This window comes from Pelecanus crispus, chromosome 8, assembly GCF_030463565.1.
Source record: "Pelecanus crispus isolate bPelCri1 chromosome 8, bPelCri1.pri, whole genome shotgun sequence".
Lineage (NCBI taxonomy): Eukaryota > Metazoa > Chordata > Aves > Pelecaniformes > Pelecanidae > Pelecanus > Pelecanus crispus.
Window position 1 is genome coordinate 33853396 of NC_134650.1, and position 13808 is coordinate 33867203.

The 13808-nt window shown below is 42.6% G+C and overlaps 1 protein-coding gene across 1 annotated transcript; it reads right to left on the reverse strand.

Moving 5' to 3' along the window:
* Positions 1 to 1874: 1874 nt before the first annotated feature.
* Positions 1875 to 9783, reverse strand: LOC104026749 (borealin-2). The gene is made up of 10 exons (XM_075714745.1): positions 9654 to 9783; positions 8826 to 8954; positions 7776 to 7816; positions 7367 to 7427; positions 6629 to 6696; positions 5776 to 5843; positions 4356 to 4454; positions 3077 to 3209; positions 2753 to 2839; positions 1875 to 1922 (listed from the first exon to the last, which is right to left on the reverse strand). The coding sequence occupies exons 1-10, from the start codon at positions 9781 to 9783 to the stop codon at positions 1875 to 1877; spliced, it is 864 nt and encodes a 287-aa protein (XP_075570860.1).
* Positions 9784 to 13808: the final 4025 nt, after the last annotated feature.

Consider the following 13808-nt stretch of genomic DNA (forward strand, 5'->3'; position numbering starts at 1 on the left):
AATGAAACATGTCAAAAACCTATCTGTTAACATGCAGCAATTTCTCAGCCCTCTAAACAGGATGCAATAGGAAAATTGTATTTTAGTTATTAACCCATAACCTTCCACTACAGCCTTAGGCTGATGCAAGTATGAAGTTCAAACAATCACTGTAAAGGTGGTGTGGGGCATTTAATCGTACACCTCCCTTACCAAATTTAAAAGGAACATTGTAGATATAAATGGAGTTCTAGAGGCTTCCTAGCTTGGTGACAATTCATAAGAATGACTTCAGCTGACTGAAGAGTCCTTGTGCTTCACTACAGTGTACATCCTGTGAATTTGCCCTTTGTGTCAGGGCCCAGAAAGGCTTGCCCAGCTCTTAGTAGTAGCCTTTTAGTCACAAAAAAGCTAATCTCTAAATTGCAACTCACAAAATGCTTTAACAAGAGCAGGCTGGATTAAACACTAGCAGCTATTTTTGTAATATGACTACCACCATACCTAAACCCCAAGTGAGATCCACAACAAAGGTGTGTTGGCCTGTCTTGCAAAGCATGCCTAACCCTATACCTTTTCCAAAAAATCCAAATAACTACAGGTTTCAGTACTGCACTGTGATTTTGGTTACCTTAGTGTAGTATGGGAATTAATAGTTAAATGATTCATGTTGAAATGTCCATTTGCCTGCAATAATCAAAAGCTGATACCACACTGATATGATGCTCCTATCAATTTAAGGGAAAACAGATGTTAATTCAGGTTAAACTACTGAGTTACAGAATTAACTATTCATGAATGTTCTGTATACTTCATGTATAATCTGAATGAGAGGTTTATTCCTGTATTTTCTCGTTACCAAGCGAGAGCATAGTTTTAGTCTAGGTTTGATACTTTTAACTTCATGTTCTTTACCAGTTTTGTCTTCCATGCCTTGGAAAGCTTTCTTTTTTTCCTTAAATAAAGCAAGGATGGAAGCAGAACAGAAGAAAAACTAATCTAGGTTTCATTCTTAAACTAATGTTTTAGTTTAAAGAGCGTAGGAGTCTTTCATAGCATCCTTTACCACAGTGAAAACACTTTAACTGATGTCACCACTGGCGGAATAAAAACCAAGTGCATTCTCAAGTTCTGAAAATACTAGAGCACCCACGCACCCACAGCAGTGATTGCTGGACTGGCATCTTTATCTGAAAAGATGCTGAAAGCCTTTCCTACAAGTTACTCGAAAGTACCTAAGTACTAGAAAAATTGGGTTGACACCACTAATTACAGTAAGTCTGGGTTACTACCTGTCATCTTGCACATTACTGTAATGTCACGGCACAAGGCTTGAAATAAGTTTTATTCCTGTGTCAGATTCATATATGCCACCACAGAACTAAATTTACATGCCTTAAAATGCTATTCAAGAATTTAGAAACTTCCACTTCAGCTTAATTCCAGAGTTTGATTCAAGGAGATTGATACTGGGAAGACTAAACATGAATAGTAAAACAACACTACATTCTGCTTGTGGCATGCATGGAAGAATGACATTGAAGAGCTCTATACTTAGGAATAGTTATGTAAAACAACAAAGTCCTATTTAGAATATCAGAGTTAAAACTTATTTCCGACATACAACCTATTACTGTTCATTTTATTGTGAACTGAGGTTAGATGTTAACTAAGCCATTTATACAGAAGTTGGAAAAGTAGAATTATTTTCTTCTGCTTTTGTATCCTCAGTGATAACAGGAATTTAATAATACACATCACATTGTAAGCTTTTATATAAAAACATTTACTGGGCAGTATACAGCTTTATTAAGACATTACAGACATTCTCTAAACACTTCGGAGGCAGCAAGCAAAAGCTGTCATGAATATTCTGTAGTCACAAGACAGTTCCATTAACTCGGTTTAGCTGTTGCCTTTCCACATAGTACAGTCAGCTCACTCTAAGGGGGGGGAGAAATTCATTTTAGTTCAAGCTACCCAACAGACCTTGGAAGAAGAAAGAGAAAAGTCACTATTGCTAAAGCAAGCGGTGAGCAAGCATGCCCCCATTCCCTACCTATAGAGGCAGGCCCATGTTATGAAATACAAAACAGCTTCCAGACCTTTAGCTTAACTCGTATAGCTGCATTCAAGTCTAAATACCTGCAAGAGTGTAAACTGATTAATATTTCTTATGTCTAGATAGATTTCTAGTGCTGCACATTACTTCATCCAAAAGCCCAGGTACCCTCATCTTCAGAAGAGTCAGGCAGTATGTGCTATGAAGTTCTGTTCAACTTCATTTGCTTCAGAACAATTTACTTCCCGGAACCAAAGGTAAGGCAGTTACTATTCAACTGCAGCAGACCATTAACAGGAGTATAGTTCTTACAGCAAGGGACATAGAACAATAGATTGTAACAAGAGCTGAAACTTAGCTATAGCTTTGTAACCCTTTGTGAATAAGAGATAGAGAGTGGCAGTTTGCTCACAGGGTAGGAGAGACACCAGAGCAATGCAGAAAGAAGAGTTTATGCTTCTGTTGTCCCCCGGGTGATTACCAAACTGCACATACTTAAGTGCATTTCTTTTTACACGTTATCTATATGCAGCAGTTCTCCCCTCCCTGTTCCTCCCCTGCCCTATTCCTCCCTCCAATTTATGAATTAGTTTAACCCTTCTGAGGTTAAGCCTAAAGCACTTAGAATTTGTATTCACAACAGCATCTCACATGAAAACCTGAGACTAGGTGTCTGAATATTTATATGTAAGCCCACTAGTTTAAGCTTACCACTAAGTTATGAATATGCTGTACTGTATCTTGATTTAGTAGTTGCACATCAATATTATGGAGGTCTCCACCAGCTGTACAGAGTGTCTAAACATGAAGAGAAACAGCTTTAAGATAAAAACTATTCCAAAAGTTTTTACTTGCATGGCCAGCTTTTCTGAAAATCATGTGCTTCCCTGCTACACTGCAAAACTTCAGTAGCCATTTTTCCTTTGGTTTAGCACAACTCATTTAGGCATAACAAGAGTTATCATTATCCGACTATTCACAGTTCATCAACTACTGTAAGATGAAAATTTAAAAAAAACAAAAAAGGTTTGATACCTGTCCATCAGCCAGGGGAATGTTTACAAATGGAACAGTTTTATCTTGGGGTACTGATTTACTTCTTAGTAACATGCCTTGAACTCTTCCTCTGGTAGGTACAGTTCTTGAGACTGTTTGTTGTAGTCCAGCACTAGAATACAATAAAATTGTTACTCTGAGGTTAACTTCCTATGCTCTGCAGGAGCAAATGCAAGTAGTAGCAAGCATACCTAACGGAAAGGCAGTCATGTTTAAATTTTTCCACTTCTGCCAGAAGACTATAGGAAATCGAACCATCAGCAGCATTCACTAGCACCACTAGGTAACATTTGATGACCCTGAAACACTGCAGTAACCTTCTAAGCCTGTGTTACAGGCCACTGAGCAAGTTGACATTGGATCACTCAGTAATAACAATATCCACTCTCCAATATCAACAGTGAATGCTTATACTTTTGGAAAGAAGAAACTTCATGCCTCAGGGCTTAAGATAAGATGTGCGCTGTATCTGTCTACTACAGAGGGAGATATCAAGCAATACCAAAGCTGCTAGCTCTCAGAGGTACAGGGCATGCTTTATGGCATACAAAATTCCTAAGCTTCTTTCATGATACAATCGTTCTTATTCCCCTTCAAAAATGTAAGGTTTGGGTATCTTCTGCATGGAAACAAGCCTCTGAAATTTATAGAAGGCCAAGGTAAAACTAAGCCACTTGCTGGTTTCATGACCCATTTAATTTACTAAGTTTTTCACCTCCTCACTTCAGCTGATGACTTCTGCCAAAACCAAACTCTGTAGTGTATGGAGAATCATAACTGAAAACCTTAACTGCTCCATATGCAAAGAACTGATTCTCAATTTATTTGGCTGGGGTTCTTTGGGGATTTGTTTTTTTGTGGTTGGGTTTTTGGTTTTTGTGGGTTTTTTTAAAACACAGCAGTATTGGTGACATTTTAATCAAGCTTGGGTTCTGAAAATTAGTTTAAGCTGTAAACTATACCTTTAAACAACAGTGGCTGGGAGTAGAATTTATACTCTAAATCTGTTTTTTGTAAACTGGCTTAGTTATGACATAAAATCCTGTACCTCCATGGGAACATAAGTTAAAACTCACAATCAAAGCAGGAGGTGTGACTGGTTCATATCCCCACTACCAAATTTAGTGGCAGATCATGAAGATCTATTAAATCTAGATTGATGACAATTGATTAATACCGAGATTGATATTAATGTAGATACATAATGTCTTGGTATTTAACAAAATTATTTATTAAGAACAAGCTGAAAACCCCTTACCTTTTAGATACCTTTGGCATGGCTTTGAAATTTGTGGCACTGCAATCAGAAGCAAGAGACTTAAAAGCCTCAGTCACACTTGCAGGAGAGTGAACAGACCTAAAAAAAAAAGTGGTTGTTGATTTGGGGTTTTTTTAGGTTTTTTTATTGCCTCCTTATCTACGGTAGAGTTTTCCCTAGGATGAAGATGAAGCTGGTGAATTAGGGAATGCTGAAGTGCTCCATGACAGAGATCTAGCGTATATACATGTGAAGAAGCCCTCCTGAGGTAGACATGATATAATGGGACCTAACACCATAGGGGAATGAAAGGATAATTTATGCTAGTAGATAAGAGAGGGCTGCAATACCCAAATTGGGTATAATTAAGGGACCATCCACAGCTCTCTATTTCAGTGTCCAAAAAGTTTCTTGGGAAGTTTTTTTGTCAGCAGGAATTAATTTTTCTAGATTTCTTCTTGGAAATTTGTTCTGTATGGTTGACCTGAATTCAGAGAACAATTTTTTTCCAGTTTTGGATTTTAACTCAGTTCACAGAAATCTTGATGACAGAAGTTTACCTCGCTCTTTCTTCTTGCCTCCCTTTTCCCGCACATTTTGGAGATACTGTAAGGGCATGTATGCATTTTTGGCCCAGTGTTAGTGCACTTGAATAGAAGCAACCTTCAAAGACTGGAAAGTTACAACTTCCCCAGGCAAAGCAGCCTCCCCTAGTTTGATTTTGTTGAGCCAAAAATTCTATAATCCCAATTCAAGAAAGTAATTAAGCCTGGCTAAGATTTTTAGAATTTCTTTTAGGCACATTAAGCACTGATACATTATTTAAACTGCATTTCTCTGACGACAATCTGAATGTATCAAAATAAGTGCCAGTGGGTACAAGTATGCACACTGGAGCCATAGGTGTAGCGGGAGCTTCTCAAAAAAATTTTCATACAGGTGTCCACCAATTTTTTAATCCATCAGATCTTATAGTGAGACTTGAATTTAGTCCCTCATGACTGTAAGTAGCTCTATGGGGTTTTTGCAAGTGTGTATTTTCCTGCTAATGACACCTCCCTTTCAGCTATGTATGAGGGCAAAATTATTACAGAACAATTCATTAGTCCTAACAGAGCAATGAAATGTTTCCCTTACTCTCTTCCATTAAGTATTGTTTGGAAATCTATACTGATTACATAGATTCAGAACTGTGCACCATTCAGTGAGTGAGAGATACAACTACATCCCTTCATCAGCCAGAGGTGCTTTTTTGTTCAGGGTTCACATCACTACAATGCATCTGATTCAGGTTATGGAAGATGTCTTTATCAGATGTATTCCTACTGGCCTCAAATCTCAGCTACTTTATCTGAAAAGCGTTTTATTCAGCATTCACAAGTTCAGGTGAATTAAATAAGGTATTAAAGGTCAGTCTTACCTAGAAAGAGGGTTCAGTTTGCTATTTAAACCAGAGGCCAATGAAACCAATGACTTTGTTTTGGAAACCTGAAAATGTATATGTAAGAATGCAGTTAAAAGAAGTGGCATTTTAAGGCAAAATGATAGATATTTCCAGGGAACAATACCGTAAGAATTCCCTGTTGAAAAAGAACAGTTAAGCCTCACAGTGCTGCCTTTTATATAGTTCTACATAAAATGGCAAATAAGCCTTCTAAAACAAGAGTTTCATAATGCCAAAACGTATTTGTTCATACTGAAGTTGTGTACAACCAACCACCTTTCTAATATACACCCTTCCAACTTGTAAGCCCTCTTATAATGAATGCCTGTAACTCTGCATATAATCTTTCAGTCTTTGTTGTCATCTTGCTACATACTTCAGCGTCTGCCTGAGGCGCTGCATTGCACAGATGGACTGAGGTGGTAAAATTAATACAGCTGTGCTATTTGGTTCAGAGATCAAGGTGGACAAGAATGCACAAAACATTCAAATATAGAAAAGCATGTATTAAAACATGAGCGTTTTTTTAGAAAAGTTTCAACAAAAAATGGTTCCTCAAACCATGAAAACTTATTGGCAAGTCAAGAGAGAATGACCATGCCAGTATTTGCAAGTCTGTGTGAATGAGTTACCAGAAGTACAGATACCATATTTCATTATGAAATTAATTTACTATTAGCCTTGCTTAACTTAAAATACATTGAATTTGAAACAACTGATTTTTCAAATAAACAGCAGGCCACTGGCCTGCCCAGTCATGGATCTAGCAGGGTTCATAGCAGGTCAGAACTGATTAAACCCTTATGTTGTTTGTTCTGAATAAACTTACTTTTTTAGGTATTTTCTTTGTAGAAATATGCTTGGCATCTTCATATTCAACAATTGTAGTTACCTTAACTAGAAATATATTAGAAAGACAAGGAAAACAAAAATCTCATGAAGAGCACAAAACATGACTTCAAACTCATTTGTTTGAAGCCTATTTCCCCACTGACAGCTACGTACGAGTTCTGCTATCTGATGGTCATTTGCCTGGGACAGAGTTCAAAGAAAACTATGTGCATTCGTCACAGACACTGTGACACAGGGGACAGTTAAAAGACACTCGATAACCCTTCAACCCCCAGACAAAATAGAATTACATTTCAGTGCTAGCGTCCTTCTTATTGCATATGTTGCAGTATGAGGAGAAGTGGTATTTTCCTTACAACCCTCAACGGCGAGGAGGTCAAAGGGGAACCTATGAGAAAATAGGGGTGACTTTCCTAGCTCTTGTGCTGTACTGGAAAGCACTGACAAGTCACTTAAATCTGTCTCTTCTCACCATTTTCAGTGATAAATCCAAAGGGCAGGAACTCTTATCTCACATTTTAAGGTACCTCAACAGTTGCATAGCTCATGATCCTCCACACTGAATGCCGGGGGGGGGGCTGTACGTTATACTTCTAGTTATACACTTTTCCCTCTTGTATCCTTCAGGCTTAACATTCACTTTACAAATGCTCGGTTCAAACCAATAAAAAAAGAAAATTTAGGAACGAAGCTATATATTAATGGATTGACTTGCCTTTTTTGCTGTTGGTCCTCACCAGTTTTGGATTTGGTATGTCTTCCAGAGAGTAGTCAGTCTAAAAAAAAAAAGTTTATCTGACATGGGAAAGTCAACAGATTTTGCCCAGTAAATGCATATTATCCTACAAAAGGCAGTGTACTAAAGGGGCATAAAAGAGATCGACAGAAGTGGGATTGGCTAAACACCAGTTTATTTTTTCAGAGACATCTGGATTTCTGCCTGCAGATGACCCTAAGGCTTTAGGTAATGTTCATAACTGCACCATGGCTGGCTGTCTAGCCTTTTCATATCATCTTCTATTTAAGCAGACAGCCAAACAAAATCATTTATCTGAAATGTTTACAGCAGGGACAGAAGATGTCTATTCTGTAAGCTGTGATAAAATTTGAAAATACACACTTACCATTGCAGCAGCAAGAGCCACTTCCTCCCCTCCTCGCAAATCTGTAACTCAAGAAAGTATAACTTGTTTATATACTATTACTTGCATAATTATTATCTGCAGGTTCTTATCTTATGGGCTATGAAGCTGAACAAGTAAATCAGGATTACAGTTGCTTAAATAGTTAACCTTAGTTAGCATGTATGTTGCATTTGAACAAGACTCAAGTCTTGCAGGATAGTCACTCCTGCAAAACAGCAATTAAAATCTTAGGCCATTTCACTATGTTTAATCTTTGAAAGGATACTAAGCATAGTCAGACAGTATACAACTTGAATCCAAAGAACAAAACCCCCCATACATTGCACTGCTGAAAGCTAATGCTTTTAGGCATACATTTTCAAGACGGACATTGAAGTACAGACTCAGCAAAGGCTTACAGTAAACTGAAGTTCTTCAAGAGTCTTAGGTTTGATCTTTGTGCAGCCCCTGCAGTGTCCAGCTGCAAGGCAGATTCTAAAAACATCAGTTCTCACCAGAATATACATCTGATGCTGACTGTACACCACAGCTTAATCTGCTGCATAAATGTGAGGTTAAAATTAAACTTGTTTGCTCATCATCACAGGTAAATGACCAGATGAGAAAGGCTCAGTAGTAAAAGACTTCAAATTAAGAGAAAAACAAAATATTCTCCTTGGGTAGGATGAGCAGATTCAGATGGAAGGACTGTTTTTACACAGAGAAAATACTAGACTTGTAATTATTCCTTGTCTCTTCAGGTTTTAAATAAGCTGACTTAAGAGCACATATAAAGGAAGGCTCCAGACTTTACACAATGTTACCTACTAATTCTATACCCTGTGTACACAGGTCAGTCCACTTGAATGGGAGTGCTTACTGAGCATCTGCCACGTAACGCTACTGCTAGTTAGCCTGAAATTTTCAGCAGACAAAGCAAACTTTTTCATAAAAGTCACCAAGTTGACAGGTTTTCTCACATTCGTCAAGGGTACATCGCGCTGTAATGACGCCTGCATCCCTCACAAATGTAAGGCCTCGCACACTTACTAAGCAAGTCCTTTCTTTTCATTTTCCTGATGGCAACCGGCATCTTCAGCAGCTCCACTGTAAACGCCTTCTCAGCTGTTTGCAAAAGCGAATCAAGCTCTTTCTTCATCTCCTGGATATTCTCCTTGGCTTTAAAACAAAACAGGCTTTTATTGCCATACGTGTTAACGTATTTCCAAGTATAAGCCTGGCAGACCGCATTAAAAAAGAAAGTTAAATATAAGTTTAAAGAAAGTTAAAATAACGTTTTATCCGCGGTAATCCGACTTGGGGGTCACAGCGCCTGGAAGTCGCCATCAGAGGCCCCTCAGGCTGACGAGAAGGCCGGCGCGGGCAGGCGGCTACGAGAGCTGCGCCCCAGAGGGAGAGGGAGGAGGAGGGGTCGGGGGCCGGGGTCCGCCCGCCCGCTCGGGGCGCCCCGCGGGGCGGCCGCAGGCGACGCCGGGCGCTGCCGCCCGCTCGCCCCAGGCCGCGCAGGCCCCGCCGGCCGCCAGGGGCGCCCCCTCCCGGAGCGGCGGCGCCCCGGAGCCGGCCCGAGCGCGGCCCCGCGGCGCCCCTCACGGGGCAGGGCGAGCGCTTCCCGCCCCTCGCCGCCCGCCTCGCCCCGGGCCCGGCCCCGGCCTGGAGGCTCCCCTCGCCGGGAGCCGCCGTCTCCCCTCGCCGGGCAGGGCAGCGCAGGCGGGCCGGCACCACCGGTCGGGCCACGGCGCCGTGCTAGGCAGCTCCAGCGCGCCGACCCGCGCCGGGAACCGCCCCAGCACCTGCGAGCGCCGGCGCCCGCCCGGGGCGCAGGGCACCCCCGAGGCCCCCGCCGCCCGCCGGCCCTACCCTGCTGGTCGAAGTCGCTGAGGAAGAGCGCGATGCGCTGATCCTTCTTCTCCTGGGACAGGGCCCCGCGGTCGGGCTCCACGCCCGAGTCGGTGCTGCGCCGCTTGCCCGCGGGCTTCTTCAGGGGCATGGCTGCCACCCGCGGGACAAACGCGCCGCTCCTCGACCGGGAAGCTTTTGTAAGAGCAGGGGCTTCTCCCTCCCCTCCTCCTCCTCCTCCTCCTCCCCCGGGCCCAGGCGGACACACCCTCCGGGGCGGCGGGAGCGGGCGGCCCCGGCCCGTGTGAGGGGCTGCGGGTGTGAGGAGAAGCCCCGGTCTGTGGGACGGGGGGGAGGGTGCCCCGGGGGTCCCCGGCCTCTCCTCTCAGAAGGGAGGGAAGGGGGTGCGGGGAAGCGGTGAGGGTGGGAGTCCTGGCGTCGCACTGTCTCGCTGGTGCCCCAGGGATGGGCTTGGGCACGGCCGGACAGGCGGCAAGCGGGGGCCCTCGCGTCCTGACGGGAGCTGGGCGGGCTTACGTACATCCACTACACGCGTGCTTTGTCCTGCTGGAACAAAATTAATTGCGCTTTTTGGTAATTGCTTGGAAGCGGCTGCTGCTGACCTTCGCACAGGAGGAGCTGCGGTAGGGCAGATGACTGCTTTCATGCCAGGGGTGAGTAGTAACCAGCGCCGGAGGGTGTCGAATGCAGGCCCAGGGCCTGGGGCAGGCAGCGGCTGTGCTGCCAGGCTTTGGACAGGTCGTGGGAAACCTTTTTGCTGTATAGGAAGGACCCTGTTTCAAAGCTGATGTTTGGTTTTAGCTATTTTACTGCTGTTCAGTGTGCAGAATATGCAGTGCTTCAAAGCTAGCAAAGTGAATAACCTGTTCTGCCTGATGCAAATGGTTACAGGTTGTGCAAATTCTAATCAGGTGAAGAGAGTACTTAATAAACTTGTAATAATGTGGAACATTAGAAAGGCATAAGTACACGTAGTATTGAATGTATAATAACATGCAAAGCCATATACTTAAAACTAGAATTCCTTGCAGAAACTTATTATCTTACATGCATCCAAATAAAAAAATCACAGCAGAGGTATGAGTATCTTAGGTTTTGTACAAATAATCAAACCTGTGATGCCCATCTACAAGAAGGGCCGGAAGGAGGACCAGGGGAACTACAGGCCTGTCAGTCTGACCTTGGTGCTAGGGAAGATTATGGAGCGGTTCATATTGCGTGCGCTCAACAGGCATGTGCAGGTCAACCAGGGGATCAGGCCCAGCCAGCATGGGTTCATGAAAGGCAGGTCCTGCTTGACCATCCTGATCTCCTTCTATGACCCGGTGACCATCTAGTGGATGAGGGAAAGGCTGTGGATGTCATCTGCCTGGACGTTAGTAAAGCCTTTGACACCGTCTCCCACAGCATTCTCCTAAGGAAGCTGGCAGCTCATGGCTTAGGCAGGTGTACTCTTTGCTGGGTAAAAAACTGGTTGGGTGGCCAAGCCCAGAGAGTAGTGGTGAATGGAGTTAAATCCAGTTGGCGACCGGTCACGAGCGGTGTTCCCCAGGGGCTCATTTTTGGGGCCAGCCTTGTTTAATATCTTCATCAATGATCTGGATGAGGGGATTGAATGCGCCCTCAGTAAGTTTGCAGATGACACCAAGTTGGGTGGGAGTGTTGATCTGCTGGAGGGTAGGCTGGCCCTGCAGAGGGATCTGGACAGGCTGGATCAATGGGCTGAGGCCAACTGTGTGAGGTTTAACAAGGCCAAGTGCCAGGTCCTGCACTTTGGTCACAACAACCCCATGCAATGCTACAGGCTTGGGGAAGAGTGGCTGGAAAGCTGCCTGGCGGAAAAGGACCTGGGGGTGCTGGCTGACAGCCGGCTGAACACGAGCCAGCAGTGTGCCCAGGTGGCCAGGAAGGCCAACAGCATCCTGGCTTGTATCAGGAATAGTGTGGCCAGCAGGAGCAGGGAGGTGATTGTGCCCCTGTACTTGGCACTGGTGAGGCCACACCTGGAATACTGTGTCCAGTTTTGGGCCCCTCACTACAAGAAAGACATTGAGGTGCTGGAGCATGTTCAGAGAAGGGCAACAAGGCTGGTGAAGGGTCTGGAGCACAGGCCTTATGAGGAGTGGCTGAGGGAACTGGGGTTGTTTAGCCTGGAGAAGAGGAGGCTGAGGGGAGACCTTACCGCTCTCTACAACTACCTGAAAGGAGGTTGTAGGGAGGTGGGTGTTGGTCTCTTCTCCCATGTAGTTAGCGATAGGACAAGAGGAAGTGGGCTCAAGCTGTGCCAGGGGAGGTTTAGATTGGATATTAGGAGAAATTTCTTCATGGAAAGAGTGGTCAAGCATTGGAACAGGCTCCCCAGAGAGCTTGTGGAGTCCCCATCCCTGGAGGTGTTCAAAAAACATGTAGACATGGCACTTTGGGGCATGGTTTAGTGGGCATGGTGGTGTTGGGTTGATGGTTGGACTAGATGATCTTAGAGGTGTTTTGCAACCTTAATGATTCTATTCTGTTCTATTCTATATGCGTCTGGCACAGTATGCTTATCTGCTGATCCAGATGGGACAGCCTACGTCACTCAAAAAAAGCTGTAAAAATTCTGACTGACAATTCATAATCAGACCATGTTCTTGTTTGTTAAACAACCAACCTGCTCCCAAAAAAACCCAGGTAAATGTTTCTGCTCCAGAAAACACTCAAATACCTGATAGAAAGAAGAAAACAGCCTGCTTTTTTTTTTTTTTTTTTGTGGTGCTGGCATATGCATATATGTTTAGGGAAGCAGGACTACCTTCTGTTTCGCTAAGCTTAATTTTTTTCTGAACCAAACAAGCACCACTAAAGTCATTCTGAGGTGTCACTGCAAAAACAAGATTGGGTTGCTTTCTAAGTTTAATCTCATACCAGCTGTGTAAGAAGTTTTTTAAAAAAGAAACAACTGACAATACCAAACAAAACCCGCACCAAAGCTTTCAGGCCACAGTTGATCAGCCTTAACTGACTGATTGATCATCTCTATGAAGAAAGAAGTCTGGCTTGCTTAACTCCTGGTTACAACTCCTTACATAAAAATATATGATTAATTCTGAGCATAAAACATGGCTAAGACCATCTCTATGTATAGTTTTGCATTGGTAGGGAATAGTTTTGTGGTAATAAGTTTGAAAATCTTCAAGTCCTTAAATTGGAGTGATGCAGAAATAAATGATCTGGTACATGGATTAAAGTAAATACTAGTTTGAACATGAAGTTAAATGCCTCATAGTGCAATCCAGCAAATGTTGCTTCAGTAACATAGGAAATGGAGAACTATTACCTTTTTTTTTTAAACATGTGCTTTATTATTTGGAAGTCTCATACATCTGAAGTACCATTATAAGGAGCACCTGTAGGAAAATCAAACCTAGAAGCATGCATTTGAAAGTAAGGATTGTCTGTTAGTGTCTGAAATATTTCAAAGACATTGAAAATAAGCATCTTTTCTTAGCTTTACAGGATTGTTCCACAAAAATGCACATTAACCTTATCACAGTACGTACAAATATTGTGGATGGATAATAGAAATCACCACCCTTCCATATGAGATGCATCAAGGACAAACAGTTATCCCTTATAATGTCAGAAACATAAAAGGCACCATAATAGAATGTTTAGAAAAAACTCAGTTTATGCCATTATATTTTGATTTAAAAGTGTAAGAATTGCTGTCCCGACTTAAAACAAAAAGCCTTTCACACCTGTAAATTATCATTAGAAACTTGTAAATGTTTACATTTTTTTCCAGAATTACCAGGTGCAAATGCAAGGCAAATATAAAATCTATTGACTTATTCGATTACAAATACTACCCCATGAAAAAGCTGTAGTTACAAAAATATAAAAAAATATTCTAACTCCCATTGTTAGATCTTAGCTTCAGTCTACACTGCATTACGAGTCCAAAGCCAGATCTGATTTGGACACATTCCTAGAAAAGGAAAGTGCTGTTTGTCTTATTTTTACACCAATATTCTGGCCTCTTACTACGGTTTTGCTTTCTGGTTTTGTTTTGTTAGTGCATATTAAGGATGCCAAGTGGAGAGCGCTAACAGATAAAAGGTTGTATTTATCCATGGATAGTAGCAACGTAAGTGTTCTCAGTCTGCTGCCCTCCAA

Bases quoted from the DNA above. Each gene is read 5' to 3' on its own strand.
- LOC104026749 (XM_075714745.1), bottom strand. From the start codon at position 9,783: ATGCCCCTGAAGAAGCCCGCGGGCAAGCGGCGCAGCACCGACTCGGGC. The intron at 6,697-7,366 runs GCAAGTCAATCC...ATATATTTCTAG, and splicing joins GAGGACCAACAGCAAAAAAG to TTAAGGTAACTACAATTGTT. The intron at 2,840-3,076 runs GTATCAAACCTT...CTTCATGTTTAG, and splicing joins TTCCCCTGGCTGATGGACAG to ACACTCTGTACAGCTGGTGG.